This window comes from Neodothiora populina (assembly GCF_041146345.1).
Source record: "Neodothiora populina strain CPC 39397 chromosome Unknown canker_contig_7, whole genome shotgun sequence".
In the NCBI taxonomy this organism is placed as follows: Eukaryota; Fungi; Ascomycota; class Dothideomycetes; order Dothideales; family Dothioraceae; genus Neodothiora; species Neodothiora populina.
The window spans coordinates 250,298-272,415 of NW_027191415.1; the positions used below are offsets into that span (position 1 = coordinate 250,298).

Below are 22,118 nucleotides of genomic sequence, written 5' to 3' on the forward strand. Positions count from 1 at the left end.
AGGTATCTTTGAGGTCGGATTGTTGCGAAAGCAAGATCAATAAATGCAGTAGGATTTAGGCTCGTCAAGCAGGAGCGGGTTACTGAAAGTTACCTTACCTAGATATGACCCCAAGCCACGTGGTACTGTACTTGATTAGCGTGCCAAGGACGCGCCCGCAAAGGACCTACAGTAGGTATCCTTGCCTTTAATACTTTTACCTGCCTGCCTACCTTAGGTATGAGATCACAATATGGAGTAGCTCCGTACCGTACATCTACACGACTTCACCATGTATACAAATACGTACAAACAAGTACGCTAGTCTCCGTGATCCGTGCGCTGCGCTGGATCATCCTACTGCACCATTTGAGCTACGGGAATGATCGCAGAGAGACACATGGAGGAGAACAAGCACTAAACCACATTCACATTTGAAGATGCAGATAGACGTATATACAGATAGACTGCAAGTGGAGGGAAGGGGACAGCTGATAGTAACTCTGGTAGCACGAAATAGAGCATGCTGATCCGGTCGGCAGGGCGTCGGCTGTCCCGCTGATTTGGAAGCGGCCATAACCGAGTAGGATATTACCAACCAACCTACCAATCGACCAAACCGAGTCGCCACGCGAGATGCCACCTTATTCTTTCCTCTCTGCTGTTGTGGAGTATCCCCGTTTGTTCCCTTTCTTGAAGGTGCCTTGGCCATTGGCGTAAACATGGTGTGTGAGTGCTGGCGACCCGTCCTTCGGCTTGATTCGGACGCTGATAATATCTTTTCATCCTTGGGATTGAAACTCGACTTGTGCACGGGGCTTTCGTTGCCTCTGGTCCTAAAACAGCGACGCTTATCAAATCGTGGAAGAGTTTCACGAGAAGGAAGCGCACTCACTTGATTGTGGCCGACTCAATTTCGCCAACTTTCTACCAGTCACATGTTAGTTTGTTCTTCCTCGAGATACATGTTTAGACTGCAAACCTTTATGGCCCCGTTTGCCAGATATGTCTCAAGACCATTTTTGAATACCGGTGGGAGCAAATTTAAGGCATGTCCGAAGATCTTTGGTGGCATGATGTGTTCAGGACAGTGCGAATGCGCTTGAAAGTTGGTCGAGAGATATAGTATCTTTGAACAACTCTAGGTCTGCCTTAAGGGAGTGCTATAAGTCGACGAGGGATCGTGAACGGATGAAAACAAGATTTCCAACTGACTGTGTATAAGTCGTCTGTGATTTTTACCTTCAAGGGAGACTGTAGTTGCTTTTATAGACTACGGCGTAGTTCGTAGTCCAGGTGGAAGTGGTAAAGATGGTATGCATAGGACTATAGCATACGCCACCAAACACTCAACTGCGCGTGTTCAAGCTATCATTTTTTGTCGTGCAGCTATGGTAGCCAACAGATAGCCGCCCGATGTGTATGCGCAACCTTTGGCAACTCGTCGCTAACGTATCCCAGGGCGAGACGAGGCACCATCACCAAATTTCATCACGTTGCTAAGAAAGACTCGGCATGTGATTGGTCTGCTCCTGGGATACGTTATTGTCTACAAAGTCTGACTCCGCGGCAAGGGTGTCGCTGCTTCAGCGCTTACCTAGCTACTAGAAGATCTAAGTCTGTGTTGGTATCCCGGACGAGCGTGGCTTAGGACAAACACAAATTGCGAGAGGTACAGGTTGTTTCGCCGACCCAGGTGGCTCACTCCACTCGTGAGACCCTGAAATTGCCCCAAATCGAGTGGTTTATATGCCGATTATCTCTCAGGAGTCATGGGTCTTAAGAGATGATAAACTGCATTCTATCGTTTTGATCTTGATTATTGATCTTGATTGGTAGACCTACGAGCTCCGTTCTCAAAGAGCGCGCCTGCATAGGTGCGCCGATATACCTGTCACATCGGACGACCTGAGGGAGTGGCTTCAATAGCGACGCCTTACTGGCCATTATCCCATAGTGAACTCTTATCTCCACTGCCGAATGACTGTCAAAATAGTGCAGGATCGGCTAACGTCAATATCTACACAAGCGTCCCAGTGGCGAAGGGCTGGCCAACGTCAACTATTGCATAAGCGAACAAGTAATGCATGGATAACCAGCACCAACTTTTTGAGCCATCGAATGTTGGATATGGGCTGATACTCCAGGACATCCTATCTCCCGCATGTGAAAGTACATGCCTAATGGAGATCAAACGCTATTATATTTATCTCCTTCACGCCTTCGCATGATCCACGACAAAATCCCTGCTTGTAAAATCCTTACCATGAAAGGCGAAGGAAGCTCAGTAGCACAAATTTGTGCGAGCATATATACCGTTACTCAAACCTTATCAGCAGTATAACCGCAAGATAACTTCAAGACACTGATGACTGCAGTAAAGCGAAAAGGGAGAAAACGAAACGCGAGAAGGAGAGAAGTAACGCAAAGAACAGAGAGGTTGAGAAGAAGACGTGAGCTTTCTCTGACAGAACGCGAGAATATCCTATGCTATGTACTTTGCTAAATGCGAGTATGTGCACTATTAAAACCTGCTACTAGATATAACCAACATTATAACACCCAATCTGTTCTTCTCCCTTGGTACGCTAATAGTATTGAGCGCTTTTTTATGTCTACAATCTAAGTCTAAGTAACTTACTTGAGGTAATAAGGGTATAAGTAGATGGAGACGTAAGAGGCACAGACAACAGGGGTTGTTTAGTATACAGATAAATAGCTAAAGGGATCGCATGCTACATGCATAATTTTCGCCTTATATAATGATATACATGTGTGTGTGTTAAGCCTTGATTAAGAAGTGTACAAGCTTAGTATACTTCTTCATGGACGGCTATGCTAATGATTACAATAATATGTGGTGTGTACCTCAATAATCAAGATAGACAGAGGCAGCTTCTGGAAGAGTCCTTGGCGCGTTTGTCAGCCAAGACATCAAACTTCCACTGCGGCGAGCGCGTCTGGGCTCCACTTGAGTGTATACCATTAACACTGACATTGACTATCCCATCCCAGCACTCCGCTCTACGAACGAATCCATCGCCATCTCGAGTAGCAATAATAGAACAGACACCCACTTTGCACACACGAAACATACTCATCGCCTACCCTCAACATGGCCAACTACCTCGCCTCCATCTTCGGAACGGAGCAAGACAAGGTCAACTGCTCCTTCTACTACAAAATCGGAGCCTGTCGTCACGGCGATCGCTGCAGCAGAAAACACGTCAAGCCCTCGTATTCGCAGACCATTCTCCTGCCCAACCTTTATCAAAACCCTGCATATGACCCCAAGAGCAAGATGAACCCGGCGCAGCTGCAGAACCACTTCGACGCCTTCTACGAGGACTTCTGGTGCGAGATGTGCAAGTACGGAGAGATAGAGGAGGTCGTCGTTTGCGACAACAACAACGATCGTAAGTCTCCCCTGTGATGATTATATATATATGTAAATTCAGGCGGCTGACAGTCTCGCCACGACAGATCTCATAGGCAACGTCTATGCCCGCTTCAAGTACGAAGACAGCGCACAAGCAGCCTGCGACGCCCTGAACAGTCGCTGGTACGCCGGTCGTCCCATCTACTGCGAGCTCTCGCCCGTCACGGATTTCCGCGAAGCCTGTTGTCGTCTGAACTCCGGCGAGGGCTGCGTGCGCGGAGGCTTCTGCAACTTCATTCATCGCAAGCAGCCGTCAGACGAACTAGACCGCGAGCTTGAGCTCAGCACCAAGAAATGGTTGAGGATGAGGGGCAGAGACGAGAGGAGTGCTTCCAGATCGGCCACCCCTGAGCCCAGCAAAAGACGTGGATGAAGTCGCTGTGATTCTGCGCGTATCAAATAACGCCGAAGAGACGAACGACGTTTCGCCGCACCAGCAACATAAACATATTGCTTTCGTCATTGTGTAGATGACCGCGCGAACTAGGAGACTTCTGTCGCATTCCGCCAGAAATATACAAGAGAAGCCTGATGCTGCGGGCGTTCGAGCTCCATCTTCTGAGCGTGAGCAATTGTCATCTTAACTTGGTTATTCGTATTTAAAGTCACGAGACAGCAAGGACGGATGGAAAAGTGCATGGAGAAATAGGCGCATCAGGCGTTTCAGGGCCAAGGCTTATACCCTTGATGATGTTTCGATATTGGAATGATGGAAATCGACGTGGGAGGAGAGTGCCTTCCCAAACAGGCCTCCGTTAGGTAGAGGACGAGTTTATTGACAAGGCTGACGAGGGCTGTGTTCCGCCACCATGACTTGATTGTAAGCATCTCTTCGTTTGTCAAGGTCTCTCCTATACTTTCAATCGATCCGACAAGTTCATCTTCACTTAGGTGTTTCCTTTCCACATCGTTCTGGGCCACTTTGACCACACAGAGCGACCCAGAAATGGAAGTCCAAGAGCTTCTCGTTCCCCTTGGCACCTGTCTGTCCTCTCTCATCATGATCCAATAACAGGAAACCAGCGCCCGTCTACGAATCATCCACTCATCTCCAGAACCACTCGTCCCTGAATCAATCCCTTGTCCATGTCCTGGAAGATGCTTGTCAACTCTTCCATCTTAGCGGTCCTGTAATGTGTCTTGATAATGCCCCTGGAAGCCAAATCGAGTGTCTCGATCGCTTCACGACGATTGCCTACGGCCGACCCCACAATCTTTTGCTCCATGGCAATCATAAGCTGAGGGTACGCGCCCGCTATGGCCTGGAAGTCGCCTTCTGGAATGCCGACGCAGACGCAGGTGCCGCCGAACCTGATCAGGGACATTGCGCTAAGGGACGGTCAGTTGGTGCATTTGAGAAGGCCCAATATGCCAACATACCTCGCGTAAGCACCATTGGCTCCGGTCAGCACAAGCACGGCTTGTGCACCTAGTCCACCTGTCAATGCTTTGACATCAGCAGCTAGGTCCTTGCTGGACGAGTGGTCGATGAAGTGTTCGGCTCCTGTCGTGAGGACTATATCCTTCTTGCTGCCGTGATCGATACCAATGACGCGCATGCCCATGCCTCTGGACGCTGTCTGGCACGCGAGGTGACCAAGGCCTGGAACGGGATGTTGATCAGTACAAGGAAGTCACCGACTAAAAAAGGACATGATGCTTACCGCCACCTGCACCGAGGATGACAATCGTGTCTCCACTTTGAGCTCCACTCTTCCTCAGAGCCGAGTATACTGTCACACCTGCACAAAGCCTAGGTTTTGATTGTCAGCATCGCCTCGGAGAACTTGTCAAGTGAGGTAGCTTGCATTGGCGCCGCATCTGCCGAGTCCAGCTCATCCGGGATTGGAGTCACATATCTTGCCGGACTTGTGACGTATTGCTGGAAGGTGCCAGGGTGGTAGTAACCCGAGATCTTCTGGTTGAAACACACGCCGTCGTGTCCACTCAGGCAAGCTGGGCAGTTGTCGCAGGTAGATGCGATCCATTTGATGCCCACACGCTGTCCGATCTTGACGTTGGCGTTCTCGGTGCCGGGGCCCATCTTTACAATCGTTCCCACGCCTTCGTGTCCACCTACTTGACCCGCCTGCGTCGGATGCGGGAGCATTTTCCAACTACAAGGAAGAACATGTCAGGAACAGTCGGTCGCGTTTCAGGAGACTCCATCCATACTTGGATTTCATGACGCCAACGTCAGAATGACACACACCCGAGTGGGTCAGATTGATAAGGACATCGCCAGCTCCTGGCTCAGGCGTATCCAATTCGACGATCTTTGTGGAGATCTCGCCAGGCTTGTCATAGATACAGGCCTTGTACTTTGCAGGGATAGACATCTTGCGGGATAGTGCTTGATATGAATTGGAGAGGATTTCTGAGAGTTTCGAGAGTTACAGACTCATGTTCAGGAAGTCAAGAGAGACGACTGTCTGATAGATAAACATGATAGCACTCGACGAAACATCTATCCTCGCACCGAGGCTAATGGCAGCTGACGGCAGCACCAAGACTGCTCACACAACTCAAGGTTGCAGCACTGCGGGGAGCACGCGGGGTAGTATGGCTTGGAGCATGGTTATGGTTTGGGCGTGACGGATTAGTCCCACACCGTGGACCAGACTGCGCCTTCATAGCCAATGTTCTTCTAGATCATTATCACCCGTCGCATCAGGTCGCCCTAATCTTCTCCGGAGCTTACGTGTGTGCGGCGACGCTGTCAAGCCTCGCTCTATCATCTTCGGACTGACGAGGATGAGAAGACACAACACAGGAATGTCCCGACACATCATACTTGACCTATTACTACAGCCCACTGGCAAGATAGGAGTGAGGGCAACAACACCATGTATTTCGATCTTACATTGTCAATGGGTCGGAGTAAGATCACGTAGACAGACCGATACACAAAGATGGCTTTGCATCTCAAGCGGAGGAGGAACACATGTCACTGCCGGCTGTATACCTTATACGCTCGACTCGAGGAATGGTCCTGTTTCGACTGCGCTTGTAACTTGCACTAATTACCTTAACCATAACCCCGCTGAGAGCCCCGCCCGCACGGCAGACTTACTCGACGATGCCTTGGCAATGGTCAAAGCGCGCATCTTCTATTTCTTCGCGTTCGCCCTCTCACTCTCTTTGAATCTCCATGAAAGTTTACACCCACGGAAATTTGACGCTGGACTACCATTCTATGAGTCCCGCGATGAAATAAGCTGGGGAGAACATACCTCTTCGTTCTATAAAAGAAGACCCACGAGTTTCCGGACATTGAGTCTGGTTTTCCGTAAGAGCGATACATCACCACCACCATACTGTGGTTCCTTAAATACTTGCCATCTTCTGAGAACAGCTCCTGGCTTTCTCGATGGATTGACTCGCTGGCGAAGCCAAAAGGTTATGGCTTCCGCCAGACTCGTAGCTGCTCCACTGTCGCCGACTTGGAGTGTGTTTCGGGACCTATAGGGTCCGATCTTTTTATTCACAGACTCTTCAGAGAAGCCTAATTACATACGCCTTGTTTATATATCCTATTGACAATTTCTTAATTGCGCTCGTGGCTATCCTATAGCTGAGCATGGACTCCTCCATCTCGTCACTCCTGTCCTCGGACATTGAAATCGCGAAGCGACCTTTTCGTTTCTTTGACTTGCCTACTGAGCTTCGATTGAAAATCTACCAGTACGCCCTGGTCCAGTCAAGGACTATTGATTTGGATCCGCTGAATTATCGCTTGATCAAGCCGCGCTTGTCATGTTTCCTGGTTTGCCGCCGTATGCACCATGAGGCTTATCATATCTTCTACGGCTCACCTCCGCAGCCGCTGCGACTGTATCCTATTCACGGCCGCTTTTTCCACACCAAGAAACCGCTACTTGCGCGAATTGGGCCGACGTATCGAAGAGCTGTTCATACTTTGGAGCTCAGGCTTGGCCCAGGATGGTCTAAGCCACCTAGATGTTGGCATACTCGTGAAGAGCATGGTCTTCAAGACTGCGAGTCTTTGAGGGTACTGAAGATTTTCATCGAATGCGATCCGAGCAACGACTTTTTCGACGGCTTTCGGGGTCACGGCAATGATAAAGATGCCTATATGATTTTTTGTGTTGGGCTTCTACAGGGTATATTTGAACAAGTCCCGAGTCTCGAGACTGTCGAACTTGATGCATGGGAGGCAGTTTCGAAGGATGCACCTTTGGTGAAAGGCCTCATCAGCGCAATCCTTCGGGCTCACCGGAGAATAGCATGGGGTCCCATACGTGGTTGGACGGGAGCTGTTGAATCTAGTGAATCCATCGGACTTGAAACCGCAATGGCGACACTGCATTCATGACATTGCTTCTAAAGCACTACCGATAGAAAAAAGCTCGAAATCTGGAACCACCTGCGGCAGTCCAAAAATCTATACTGTTCTACGCCTAGTTCGTATCGTTCCACGCTGTGTTAAGTATGCGCCGTCATGCAAGCAAGCAGTCAGCCTGTATAGGAATCAAATCAAGTATTGGTTAGCATAACAAAACAACGATATACATCACCGCAATTCAGTGCTAATTGAGTCTGACCAACGATGATGCATCAATTGCTGCAGGAAATGATGCTTCCAGAACTGTTCTGTCTCTGATTGCCTTGCAAAATGCAACATATCTCGGCTACACACGCCGCGGATTGCTGTGCTTCCATGACGGTTGATCTGTCTTTGTTGAACGATGGCTTCAACTTTAAACACTCTGTCCGGACTTAAGATGCGTAACGCCCTGTGATATCGGCACAGGTCTCCAATACTGAGTTGTTCTTCCCCCCACGAACGTCATGATTATTGAAGGAGTCTTTGCTGGAAAAGTATTCAGATCGTGTTTCATTCCCGGAGCGGGAGCATCTTATCGCGTACGCGCTTGTCGCATCCCTTGCGTTGGGCTGCCCATGAACCTGTCGGTCGGATCAACCATAACGCTGCTAGGCTCGCCCGTCTATCTCAGCTCTAGCGACATGAGGGCGATATATGCTTTTGTGAGCCAAGACAATCACCGCTCCCTTGTCTGTCACCGGAGTTAAGCGCTGCGACAGCTATCAGAGAAGATGCCATTGACGTATTGCTAAAGGTAAATTTGTCATTTTGCTGGGGCAAGATGTTGTGGAAATGAAATATAAGACACTGGAAAAGTCCACCACGTTATCGCCCCTAAGTATAAACCTATTGTCACACTACACCTGCAACAACTATTACTACACCATTCATCATGTCTACCACCGATTACAAGTTCGAGGGATGGTTGGGCAAGGACAAGAAGTCTGTCGAGGGCAACATGGAGTGGGGCAGTATGTGACACTTGTACATTTCTGTATGACATAACATACTAACTGTGTCTGCAGCATTCGAGCCCAAGACCTGGGACGAAGATGATGTCGATATCAAGATTTCTCACTGCGGTGTTTGCGGTTCAGACCTCCACACCTTGAGCTCTGGCTGGTTCCCAACCCCATACCGTACGTATAAGTGGCCACTGGTGCTAGTGTTTCTTCAGCTGTGCTAACTACGAACAGCCTGCTGTGTCGGCCACGAGATCATTGGCAAGGCTGTCAAGGTCGGCAACAACGTTAAGCACATCAAGGTCGGCGACCGCGTTGGCGTTGGTGCTCAGGCCGACTCTTGCGGAGAGTGCGAAGAGTGCAAGGCCGGCAACGAGCCTCACTGCGCCAAGACCATCAACACTTATGGCTCCGTCTACAAGTCACCCAAGTCTGGAAAGTCCATGGGAGGCTATGCGACATACAACCGTACCCCTAGCCACTTTGTGGTCAAGATTCCAGATGGCCTCGAGTCTGCTGATGCTGCTCCCATGCTCTGTGGTGGCGTCACCGTGTACTCACCGCTTATCCAGAACGGCTGCGGTCCTGGCAAGAAGGTAAGTTTAATATCTATTTGGATATGCCGATGCAATGCTGATCAGCCGTCCAGGTCGGTGTTGTTGGTGTCGGTGGTCTCGGCCACTTTGCTGTTCTCTTCGCAAAGGCTCTCGGTGCCGACGAGGTCGTTGGTATCTCTCGCAAGGCTGAGAAGAGAGAGGAGGTCATGAAGATTGGCGCCGATCGTTACATCGCCACCGACGATGATGAGGACTGGGCGAAGAACAACATGCGCAGCCTCGACCTCATCGTCTGCACAGTTTCCAGCGCCAAGATGCCTCTGCAGGACTATCTCACCCTTCTCAAGGTCAAGGGTACTTTCATCCAAGTCGGCCTGCCTGACAGCGGCGAACTACCCAACATCAACGCTTTCGTCCTTATCGCCAACGGCATCAAGGTCGGTGGTAGCGCCATCGGTGCTCCATGGGAGATTGAGAAGATGTTGCAGCTCGCAGCCGACAAGAAGATCAAGCCTTGGATCCAGGAGAGGCCCATGAAGGAAGCCAACCAGGTCATCCAGGACTTGGAGGCCGGCAAGGCTCGTTACAGATATGTTCTCGTCAACGAGAACTAAATCTGTTGTTCATTAAACCGATGGACTGGATCACGACTAGAAATTTTGGACTAAATTTTGGATAAAAGCATGACGGCAATGAGAACTAATATCATACACATAGATCTTGGATAGAATAATAAATCAGCAAGATCCGAGCTCCCATTGCTCTCGAAACGCGTGCGATTATGTCGCAATTTATGTGAATCCGTATGCACATCGATCTAGTAGTAGTCAATCCGCAGATGTGTGCAATGACTAGTATGAGTACACGACGCAAAACACTGGCCTTGCGCGTCCGCTCTAGGCATCACAACAATGCGTGCCAGGTGCGACGAGTCGTTTTTTCGTACATGGATAATTGTGGGTTCTCCCGCTCTGTTCTAACAACCACTTCGATTAGAGGCTCCATAACAATCTCCCATCGCACAAACTGTAACGCGCGATTGGCGGACACGCGACATCAAGGGATTCGGGTGCACGGTCTGATAGTCGAGATCAGACCGAAAGTGGCAAGTGCGCTTCGCTTAGGGACTGATCCATGCAAGTCGCCCCAGCTCGCGTCTTCAGGGATCCAGACATCCTCCTTCGCCTGTCACAATTGAAGCGAATATGGTAGGTAATATTTTCGAGGCTTGCATACGCATCCCTAACCGTGTTCATTTTCGTAAGTCTCAAGAAGATTTGCCCGACGATAGGCGATCGATCATCCCGTGACTGCATTGTATTTCTCCATGGAGCAGATGAGTATGAGCAAGTGGTTGAACTACGCCTCACCTCCTCCGGCGCGCGCGTTGTCACCACTGTTGGAAACCGTTTTCCACTGTCGATTAACTACTACTTGGATAGTCTCCTTTAATTTTCCGTGTAACTATGCTCATTCATCAAAACTCAATTGTCGTTGTCTATTGACCTATGAATATTCGAGAAAACAAACGCACCATCGAGTTGTTTTACTGCATTCTTTACTTGAGGTCCAACTAAAGCAAAGGTCCAGTAAACCACCACTGTTTCACCACCATCACGCTCTCTCGTAACACGGCTTTTACGCGGCGCATGCACGCTGCGTACATTCCACGAACACTGCCAGTTTTCCGTTCTCTTTTCATAATCTCTTGTTCTTTAGCCCGCTGTGGCAGGCATTCAGGATCTTGATGTTTCCCAAACTCCTGCGGCAGCAGCATTATCGTCACCACAGTTGCCATCATCATCATCACCACCATCGCCACCTTCCTATTCTTACACACCAACGCTCCACCCCCAGTCTTCGCCTCAGTCATTACTCCAAGTCCCGGCCAATACCTACAAATCAAAATCAAAAGTGAAGGGTGATAAGCGCTCACGGGAACACCGACGCCCAACGGACAGGAAAAGACGACACCAGCGTGGTATATCTCTCAACACACTACTTCCTCACGACACAATGACGGGCGTACGGGATCCTCAGTTCTGGAAACGATTCAGCGTCGCCGTACACCAAGATGACGAAGAATGGCTTGCCGCAGATGGAAAGCGTGAGCTAAAAGAATCGTATGTCCACCTGCAATACACCATTGTGTGAGCCAACCTGCATCCTCGAATATTGCTGACAAAGTGGACTAGTGATCAATGGCTCATACGGACGCAAAAGAAAAAGAGAGGCAACTATGCGCTGGTATGCATAATCTTCTGGCTCTTGCTCAGTGCAATAGTCGCTGGTGTGGTCATCACAATTGTGGTTTTGATACACAACGGCACTTTTGCCAGAATACATATCGGCACCAACTGATGATGGTGTATGGTGTGGATGCCTGGTGCGACCACATTATTTCGACCATCATCTACTTGTCGGCCTGCTGGAATATACAACAGCTCTATGCTGTCAATCGTTCCGGATACAAATTGGTGTGGGCAACTGCTCGATAAAACGCACGTCAAATCGACTCTCGCGCACACATGAGCCTATGGACTGCCCATACCTGCCGCCTGGATGATGGCTGCATACGCCAAGAGTATGCACGAGGAGCTGTGGCAAAAGCACTCCTTACTTTATATTAATGACGACGAAGAACATAATCAGACGCATTCCCTTTTATCTTCTTTTTTCCTGGGTTTTCCCTTCTATCCAAACGTTAGTTAAAAGTACAGACTATCGAACTGCTATACTTTTGAAATACATTGCATACGAGAGCAAGGAGTTGGATTGAGGGCCGCAATGTACATAGACCGATTTTTCCTTGTTCCTTTTCTCAGCGAGGCTGAGAGCCAATATTTCGAGATTCGTTCGGTTGTTACGAGAATCTACGTTCTTCAACCATTTCTCTCTCTTCCTTGTGCATCACGTTCGACTCACTCTATTCGCACGTACACTTACCTCTTACTTTAATGATAAGAAAGAGTCGCCGTACGGTTGTGAAGCTCGACTGTGACAACTCTACTCTACCTTTTGAATGTACAAGCCGGCTGAAAAGTAGGGTAAGCATACAACCTGCCAAGCTCGCCGTGCATCCTTCATCTGCACTACAACTGCTGGCCTTGTTGATGAATGCGCGATCTACACTCACAAGATCGGAACATCCATCTACGGTGGAGTCTAGCTCAAAGTGGCATACGCCTCTTGAGATTATGGACTCGAAAACTGTTGGTAGGCTGGCGAGAGGTGTATCGACTAGATCCATCTCACCTGAAAGTATGGCTTTTGAGCATTGGGATTCGTTGCGATCCGAACAAAGAAGCAGTTACTATCATGTGCCTCCACTCAATGCCTTTCAGTCACTTCTTTCATGGCGGCCCCGGATCCGTCTTTTTGCATAGCAGTGAGCCCCCTGAAGCTACTGGACTAGAAGTGACTGCGAGACTTGGGATTCGAATTCCTTTGTCACGATGAAGAGAGCAAGATACTCGTGGTGTATTCGACCGATGGTTTCGATATACCATTACCAGTTGGGATGGAGGACAAAGGGGCAGATGTCCGTACATGGCCGTATGCGGCCGTAACTAACAAAGAACATTTCGTTGCTCCTCGATGGCGTAGTCGACGTAAAAAGGGGGCAATCCTCTCATGAAGTATCATGTAACAGTCCAGATACTCTCGAGCGGTCGAAAGGGCTGGGAAAACATGGCAACTTCTGTTCAACCTCCTCAACAACTGCCCGAAATCGAGCGGCTGAGGAGAGATCCTTTGGTCCGAAAATACGGACTCGAAAGACTCAACCAAGAAGGATTCATCAATCTCGAGCAACCTGTTCAGTACGAAAAGGTTCAGCCAAACCTAAGTCACGAGGACTGGAAATGGACGCCACCCAGATCGAATGACCCGGTGCATCCTGTTTTCCGTTATGATCGGTTTCAGGGCCTGACCAGACATGACTACAATACGTATCTGAGGCCAGTCGTACAGCTAGCGACTTGTTTCCTGACTGGTCTGAGTGTCTTGCCTTTTTTCTGCGACTTGCTAGTTCGACCAAAGACTAGAATCAGAGATCCTGAAGGGGTCAAGCTATTCGGGCGTCGATTACGTAGTTTCGGGGATGCTCGGGGTCCCATGAGGAGGGATGAGACAGAGCAGACATGGCGGAGACTCGCCGACCTCAGCAGATATGTGACATGGAAGTTCGTCGATCCACCAGGGCCTCAAACCCTCCTCGTGACGAACAGGATCCAAGGGGCCTCAGGCAACATTGCAGGAATTACAAGCAGTTCGAACGTCTCAATCAGAGTACAATTCCTCGACATTCTGAAAGGAACGAGCCACTCGCAACAACTCAAATACACAACCAAAGGCGGACCCCTCCCCTTCGCCGCACCAGACCAAGCCAACATCCTAAGCGAGACTCTACGAAAAGAAGACGCCCGTCTCCGAACAACAGTGCACCTAGCCGTGCTCATGTGCCATGAACTCGCCCACGCAGCAGGCTTCGCCTACGAGCCTATCAGCGCGCGAGAATTCGGGAGTTTCCGCGACAGAGGCACGATGGCAAACCCTCAGCCCCCCGAACTCTTCTATCGTGACGACCACATGTGCGAGCTCGGCTGGGCCTACCAACAAGTCGTCTTCGGCGGCCTGATGGACACCATCGGGGCGGGAACTCACGCGGACATGCGCTTCGCCTGGGGCGCGTACATGTCTGATTTCGCGGGTAAACGCTAGCCGCCTGTGGGCAGCGTGTATTATGAGCGCAAGAGCCCGATTGTTGTCGGTGGGCCGAATGTGTCGCTTAGGAGAGCGGTCGCTATGCAGTGGTTTCGCAAAATGTCCGATACGAGGTTCTGGGACAAGGAGGTTTGGTTGGATGCTGGGCAGGGGCTCAAGCCTGAGTGGACGCAGTTTGTGGCTGAGACGCCGATTTTGCCGGATCCGGTGGTTGTGGGTTCCCCTAGCGGTGGTTCTGGCAGTGGTAGACCATCTAGTCGTGGCGGCCCCGCTGGACGTGGTGGTCCCCCATCTGGCAATCCCCCTGGTCCTGGCGATCCTTCTGGTCGAGGCGGTACTTCCGCTCGTGGCAATCCATCTGGTCGAGGTAAACCCTCTGCTAGCGGACCTTCCAGTCGTGGCAATCCATCTAGTCGTGGCGCTCCCTCTGGTCGAGGCAGCCCTTCATCCAGCAGAGGGCCTTCCGGCAATGAACCGTCGCACAACCCAACTCCAACAAGAAACGTCTGGACAGGTCAATCCCGGGGTCAACAGACCGGTGGTGGCAGTGGCGCTGATCCTCCTACTTCTTCTGCCAGTGGAAGAGGAGGCGGACCATCGACTACCAATCCCCCACGCACCAATCCCTCAAGCACCAATCCCTCAAGCACCAATCCTCCGACATCAGGAAATCGACCGGGAAATGTCTGGAGCGGGCAATCGTGGAGTCAGCGGGGTCGAGGGCGGGGGTCGTAGTCATTCTTTATTTTCTCCTCGTTCTTCTTGTTTCTTTTTATTCTATGCTCGTGGAATCATCAAGTATATGATGTTGACCGGAAGAGACCGGTCATTTTATTCATGGGAGGGGAGAAGTGAAAGACTACAAGGCCATCCAGCGGACCTATCTGCGAAGTACTAGATACTCATTATGTTACTATCGGCCTGTAGGAATGATATCGATACTCGAATTCAGCTTGGGCGCGTCTAGATGTCTCCACTACAGAACGTCCAAGCCCAAGCCATTGTTTATCAAAAGATGATACTGGTCTTCTGACCGACGATCAAGCCCAACACCGCATAAACCCCCCCTCCAAACTCCTCGCACGAAATGCCTGCCTAAGGAAAAAGCAAGCAATCACCACAAACCCTCAGCCGCACCTCAACGCCCCTCCCCCCGCTCGAATTCCAACCACAAAAGCAAGAGTAGAAACAAACCTCTCAATCCACCCACCCCTCAACCCCCAACCCCTTCTCTCCGCGCTTCTTAACAACAGCATACCGCCCCAGCTCAAACCACTCATACGCCCACCGCGCACACTCGACCGCGCCACGATGCCACTCTAACGCACTTGCGTTCCGTGCCTCCTCGCGCCCAGTCCAGATACACGTCGCTAGATTCTCGCCTGAGACTGGGTCGGGCGAGAAGTAGAAATACATCAGGAGTCCGCCCGAGGAGACTGCTTCCTCGTGGGCGGCTTTGTCGCTTGAGTAGAGCGTTTGGCTGGTCTGGAGGTGTGATTGCTGGTGTTCTTGCTGTTGGTCGGGGGTGGAAGGAGAGGCAGAGGCAGAGGGAGGGGCAGGGCGCCGACGACTGCGGAAGATTACGCCGTAGTAGCGTGCTTCTTGGTCTTCTGGCAACTGCAGAGATGACCAGTTGAAGAGAAGCCGCAAGAGAGCGAGGGTGGGTTCTTGGGACGTAGCGGTTAGGGTTGAGAAGGGGCATTTTTGCGCTGTGGAGTCAGTGGTTGGAGAGGAGTGATGGTGAGACGATGGTGGGACTCGGGATAGTCGCGACAAGGCGGGAAAGGGATTCGTTGTCGTTGGGCGCAGGGAGTGCAGTGCTTTCCATAGATCATAATCTTTCGAGTCGAGGGTCGGGAGTCGAGATATCGTATATGTTAGGTTTGGGTCTATGCTCTCGTATGCAAGAGTCCCTGGGATCCGTCGATTCTTCTGAGGGTGCAGGTAGGAGGACTGCTTGTCTTGATATAGATCTGAGTCTTCGCTCTCTGCCTCATCATATGCTTCTTTGTCGAATGAAACGGGAAGACGTGACATGATCGGTAATGGCATTGGCAACAGAGGCTGCTGGGAATATGCCTTTCGGGGACATTCGAGTGCATTGACTGATGACCATTTTGCTTGTGAGTCTATCAGACGGCCTAGCTCTGGTCCAGCGCATACGGCCATTTTGCCTTTCTTACTTATTTTGCTTATACAGTTATTTCCGGAAAGATGCAGCGACGAGATATATTGTAGTGTGGATATTCAACACTGGAGTACAATAGACTTTCACAACACCACCAATAATTATATGAATAGAGAAAAGAGAGAGCAGGAAGAAGATAAATAGTAATAAGAAACGAAAGAGTACCAACCAAAGGTATATCGCCTTGTCCGATGTTATGGCGGCAGATCCGTCATGTATGGCGATGCATCACGCAAGCCAGGCCCAAGATTAGCACATAGCAGCACAAGGACAACCGAAAAACAAAGGCGTTACACCGCACACCTACACAACTCCAATCTGCATCGCAGGCAATGTATTCGTAATGAAACAAAATAACAAGAAAAAGCGCAACACGACTCCTCGTTCTCTACAGCACATACACCGCTCAACGAAAGACCTACTACTGTACTGCAGCGCGATAAAAGGAGAGAAAAGATCCCTCCCTATCATCCCCCAAGCCATGCAACGCCAATGCTTGTCTTATCTCTGAGAAACTCTGCCCATAACGAGCTTCTTCTCTCGAGCTCCCCCAAAGACCTATAGCTTTATTTCCTTTGCGTTGGCAGCGACACGCAAGAGAAGGCAGCAGCCACCGGACAAGAAAAAGGGTTGAGACATCGAAGGGGTGTGAGTGGTAGTGGCTAGAGCTTCTCCTCATCGCTTTCGTTGAGAGCAAGCACATGAGGGGCTTTATTTCAAGAAAGAGAACCAGGATGAGTCGTCGTGTACTGTAGGTACAGTAAGGTAGAGTAATCTGATGTACCTTGCATATCGCGCCTACCCCGGCTTAGACAATTTGTTCCTCTTACTTTTCGTGCTCTCTCTTCTTCGCGAAACTCAAGGCATGCATAGCTATCGTACCTTGTAGTGTATCATGCCCGCTGTTGTCGCAGTCCAGCAGACGAAGCATTGCCTATCGAGATAAGCAGATGACGAACCCTCGGTACGGTAACACAGATATGCGAACATCGCGTTACCCGTCAACATACGAGCTTGTTTCGCTTTTTTATCTTTTTCCCCCGCTAATTAACACATCGCAATATCGCGCAATCTTTCGTCCCTGACTACACGCTAGTCCGTCTTGACCTACCGTACCTTTTCCCTTTTATACAGTAGTCTAGGTACATTCGGGTACAAGCGTAGAGAAAGGGTCCGGAGAGGGGGACTAAGGTACAGCAACTTGCTCTTATAACGACGCATGTCCGAAGCTTTAGCGTTGATTAAGCAAATGAATGCATGAGTGGTGATCGATAATGGAGACGGAGGGTGACCTACTCTGTTGGTCCAGATGAGATTGACTTTAATCTCACGATGTTGTCAATTCAATGAGTGAAGGGGTGGCGGTCATGAGTGAATGTATCGTTGTTGCAGACACCTGTAATATCGCAGTGTTTTCTTGTACGCTGTCTGGATTTTCGTAAAGGAAAAACCCACTGCATTTAGGCATTGGTTGTCCATTGGCATGTTACTACCTAGTCGATGATAAAGTCGGTGGAATGCGGCTGTCATGTCATGTGCACAGAAAGACAGTAATATAAAACTTGCTGGTAGAAATGCAAGTCTTGTACAACCCAATACCAGACATCGCTATCGCTATGACAAGTACTCCATGTAGCCATATGCTGAAGACATGCCAATAATACTGAAATACTGCTTCAAGACGCAATATAGAGCATAAAGACATAGCATTGTATTTGGCGTGCCAATCATATCTAACAACTCAAGAAGCAAGAATGAAAACATTTCATGATAAGCATCGGTCGCGTAGCATTCTGATCCCTTCCTTTTTTCATTTTCCTAGGACCAAATTCATTAAAGTCGTTCTTTCAAAATCAAGAGCCCGAGTATCAAGTCACTGAATCTGAAGTGAATATGCTCGTAGCATCAGTGATGTGGTTGAGACCTTCCCCAACCCCAAAAGATTTCATCTCGTTGTCGTTATGCTTCGAGATTCGTTGCTCGTAGTGTCATTCATCGTCACAGCGCTTCACAGCGCCCCCTCATTAGCCTTGCCATTCGTTTCTTGTCATTAGTCGTGAGGTACGACGACATTTGACCCCGTCCTGTTTGTCCTACATCTGCTACCCTTCAATGTTCGATCAAAGCAGGCTTGCTTATGAGACCTCTCAACTCTTTCCGCCTAGCCTCACGTCGTGTCTCTTCTCTCTCAACACGTCGATTCTCAAGGCGGTCTTGAATCTCGCGCACGCTCAATGCCTGCACCTGGAGACCCAGCCCGGGAATCTTGTATCCCATGACGCCACCTCGACTTTGCCTGCGGAGACTGCGCTGGCTCGGACGCTTGCGGAGAGTGCCGTTGCGGTGGGAAAGCGACTCGGTCGAGGACTTGGACTTGAGTTTCGAGGAGTGCCTCTCCCTTGGTACATGTGGAGCAGGAGCAGCAGGCGAGGCACTTCGCTTTGCCGTGTTTCCCTTGATTGGGCTGGTCAAGCCATAAGCTGGCATCTGTGGAGACGAGCTGGCGAAAAATGGCAATACGAAGGTCGTTGCTGGAGTCGAGTGCGATCTTTTCTGTTTTGCAAGGCTAGAGTCTTCATCGATCCCTTCTCTGCGCCCGCGTGCACTGCGATTGGTCAGTTTTTGGTCACCTGATTTGCTACAGATCAATGAGTACCGTAGATCAATGTAATGACGACGGTTGTTTGTGCCATGTCTATCGATGCCGAGAGTATTGCCAACCAAGAAACCTCCACTGCCGCTGAAGCCGGGCATCCGAACAGACATCTTTCGAGGCCACTTGATGCCCATTTGCTTACGTTTCAGAGATGCTACGTCACTTGTATCGCCACCCGGGGGCAGACGATCATGCTCAGGGTCTGGATCAAGGTAGGACTCATAGTCACCAAGCTCGGAGTCGTCCGATTCCAAGTCGTCCCAAAATGCACGAGGGCGCCAGAAAGGATGTAAAGTGTGATTACGATCATGCTCACTGACTGGTCGTTGCGAGGACGTTGATCGTCGGCTTTCTGTGATACGTAGAGGTAGGAAAGGCTGCATGAACGATTCAGAGTAGCGGCGCGCTCTCTGCACAAGAGACCCTCGGCGTTGAGGAGCACCTGGTCGTTCTGGTCGTTCTGTTTCGATAGTCGCGTTTGCTTGGGCCTCGAGGTCTGGGACAGGAGTGGGAGGAATGACCACCACAGGAGGCATTGGTGCAGGTCGTGGGTTCAACAATGGACTGTCACTCGTGGTGTTGTGCTTGCTCTCAAGGTGTGCTAAAGGAGTGATGGGTCTAAGAGTTGAGGCAGGGAAGATTGATAGCAGCGGTCCAACAAGCTCTGCAGAGGACGAGTCGCTTTCAGTCGGTGTACTGATCTCGTCTATAGCCGATGGTAGCCTTGAATTTGCCAATGACTCGGCATTGTGTCGACGAGACGGATGTTGCACGAGCAGTAAGCTATCATTGCCGTGTGGATACAGATTGACAGCCTGAGCTTCACTGATATCAATTGCGTCGGTTCGATCAGACACTTGAGACAAAGCACCCGGAGTCTTACTTGCATGAAGATGGCGGGCATTGGCGTGAGATTGGTCAATGGATATCCGTGGTGAGATGGGCATCTGATCATACAGATTTGGGCGGCAAAGATCTTTCGCTACATCAGACAATGGCCCCGCTACATTTCCACCAGTCGAAGCATTATCAAGAGATGCTGAGCGGCGATCAGAAGGTGGAGCCAATGAGTCACGAGTTTCGAGCGTTCTAGCACTCGATTTGGACCCATAAGGCAAGGACAACGCCGCCGGTCTGGCAGCATGTTCGTAGCTATCAACCGACAACGGGGCGGAGGCATGACGAAGTCTATGAGAAGGCCCTCGCATCAAGGGCTCCGGTGCCGCATGCGTATTTGCAGTTGTCGCCTGTTTTCTATGCGACAAATTTTGTGAAGTCGTATTATTCGCAGTCTCATACTCATTCTGCGAGAGATGCCCCGAAGGTCTCGTGTGGTGCAAATGGTGCTGCTGATCCGTAAGCAAAGGCGTCTTGTCATGGCTAAAGGGTGGTAGAAACGAAGCAGAATTGAGCGATGTGCATCGACCGGGAATGACGATTACCTGGATTTTGTCTGGAAGCTTGGCCTCTGGGTTGGACACCGACCTCACCGTGTCATCCAAAGCTTCAAGGCGAGACGGAAGCTTCGCTTTCTTATGCCTCAATGAATGAGAATGGCTACGGCTGACTGTAGACTCAAGAGAAGAGCGGCTGGAAGAAATATCGTCTCGGAGAGCTAGATTCTTCCCGGCATGTCGTAATATCCTTTTCTTCGGCCTGGGCCCAGGTATAACGACGGCCTCCACCGTGGTCGATGTCTGCGAAATCCCAGACAGCCTCTTGGACTTCTCATCTCGAATTGCCTTGTAGAGCATGTCGTTAATCGCAGTATGCCATGTGTGCTCATCCTTGTCACTTGTCGACGAGGAGTCAAGAGAACCTCTGGTTTTATAATTCTGTCCATCGTGCTCACGTGAAATTGTTTGACCCTGTTTAACGAGATTTGCCGGTGCCTGGTCCAACGGTTCCCCGTTTAGTCGTACCTGCATGTCGATTGCATGAGATTCAAGTAGTGACTTCGACCGTTGCTTGCGAACAGTCACATTCCTCGTGGGGGATACATCGGCCGTACTTCCAGAACCATTCAATGACTTTCGCGGGGTGGACAAATCTTCACTCTTACGCGGCCTTAGAGTTTCATGACTTGTTCGTCTCGTGGGCGTATCGTCATCGGCACTACTCCCAGTACTCTTCTCGTCGCACGTACTGGAAGAACCAGGTGGCCGAGGAGATTCCGACCGCAGACTCCTTGAAGCGTCGAGCCAATTCCTGTCAGCAGCATTCTCCGCCAGCGGTAGACTGATCTGACTCGATTGAGTGCTGCACAGGCTCGGATCCTCTCTCGCAGTGACGAACGATTCTGTGCGTGAGGAACTGAATTGGGGCATTGGTGGACGAGGGACGTTCAACATCTCTGGGCGATTGGAGGGTGGGGTCAGGTCGGGAGTGAGCGGACAAGGTGGATATACAGGTGTGCTCAGTCTCGAATTCTGTGCAGGCAAGGGGCCGACATGCACCATTCCAGCAGCGGAGTGCTCAGGCATCTGGGTGGGAGGCGTGGGTGGTAGAGTAGCAATTTTGTGATTCAGACTAATAGGCATGTGAGCCTTGTTGCCATATCCCTCGTGTAGGCTCCCATCAGATGCGCTGTCATCTGCTGCATCATCGTCATTGACCTCGTCCTCGTCCTCGTCCTCGTCCTCTTCATCTGTGCCACCTCCTCTCTGGTGCGACGTGGTAATCGTCGTGACTGTAGACGATGATGTGAAGTCATTCATGACTGGGCGTATGGGATTTCGCTCTTCCTTTTGTTTGAAGGGTAGCGATTGATATGCCCTCATGAAGGATGAATTGTTGAATGACTTTTCCAGGAGGGCAAAGGCATCATCGTACTGCCTGTCTGGCATGGTGACACCAGGAGAACAAAGCTGGTCAGATTTGAGTAGTTGGCACAAGAGCCTTGGCTAGAGGAAAGATATGGGAAGAATGCTATGTCATGCTACGTATTTCATCCTGAGAGACAGAAAGGAAATTGAGCGACCAATCGCATGAAGGGTCAACGGTTGGTGATTGCGTCCTAGGGAATGGGCATGTTCACAGTGGAGATTTTTGCAGCTATCGTCAATTGTGAAGATGTACAGTCGTTGTAGGAGCTAGATCCCTCGCGCGGCTAATTATGATATTTTGAGAAATTGTCGAGCTGAACGGCTTCGCTGCGCACTTGTGGTTTCATGCAGCTACCTAAGGCATGCTCGGTCCGATCCTTGATGGAAACCTGAGCACACGCGTAGACTACCAGGGATCAGGCAAGGGCAGAACAAAGCA

General features: G+C 50.2%; 5 protein-coding genes across 5 annotated transcripts; 3 read left to right on the forward strand and 2 right to left on the reverse strand.

The window, feature by feature from the left end:
• Positions 1–3,094: 3,094 nt before the first annotated feature.
• Positions 3,095–3,791, forward strand: AAFC00_006168 (uncharacterized protein; the record flags this gene model as incomplete). Its single annotated transcript, XM_069346078.1, has 2 exons — positions 3,095–3,395; positions 3,463–3,791. 2 exons carry the CDS (start codon positions 3,095–3,097, stop codon positions 3,789–3,791), a joined length of 630 nt encoding a protein of 209 aa, XP_069197289.1.
• Positions 3,792–4,455: 664 nt separating this feature from the next.
• Positions 4,456–5,757, reverse strand: AAFC00_006169 (uncharacterized protein; the record flags this gene model as incomplete). The annotated part of the gene is made up of 5 exons (XM_069346079.1): positions 4,456–4,747; positions 4,799–5,021; positions 5,083–5,171; positions 5,227–5,535; positions 5,594–5,757. The coding sequence occupies 5 exons, from the start codon at positions 5,755–5,757 to the stop codon at positions 4,456–4,458; spliced, it is 1,077 nt and encodes a 358-aa protein (XP_069197290.1).
• Positions 5,758–8,658: 2,901 nt separating this feature from the next.
• AAFC00_006170 (uncharacterized protein) lies at positions 8,659–9,899 on the forward strand (the record flags this gene model as incomplete). The annotated part of the gene is made up of 4 exons (XM_069346080.1): positions 8,659–8,737; positions 8,792–8,905; positions 8,963–9,324; positions 9,378–9,899. The coding sequence occupies 4 exons, from the start codon at positions 8,659–8,661 to the stop codon at positions 9,897–9,899; spliced, it is 1,077 nt and encodes a 358-aa protein (XP_069197291.1).
• A 1,402-nt stretch (positions 9,900–11,301) lies between these two features.
• Positions 11,302–11,646, forward strand: AAFC00_006171 (uncharacterized protein; the record flags this gene model as incomplete). The annotated part of the gene is made up of 2 exons (XM_069346081.1): positions 11,302–11,408; positions 11,481–11,646. 2 exons carry the CDS (start codon positions 11,302–11,304, stop codon positions 11,644–11,646), a joined length of 273 nt encoding a protein of 90 aa, XP_069197292.1.
• Positions 11,647–18,307: 6,661 nt separating this feature from the next.
• Positions 18,308–21,700, reverse strand: AAFC00_006172 (uncharacterized protein; the record flags this gene model as incomplete). The annotated part of the gene is made up of 3 exons (XM_069346083.1): positions 18,308–18,803; positions 18,855–20,200; positions 20,297–21,700. 3 exons carry the CDS (start codon positions 21,698–21,700, stop codon positions 18,308–18,310), a joined length of 3,246 nt encoding a protein of 1,081 aa, XP_069197293.1.
• Between the last annotated feature and the right edge of the window lie 418 nt (positions 21,701–22,118).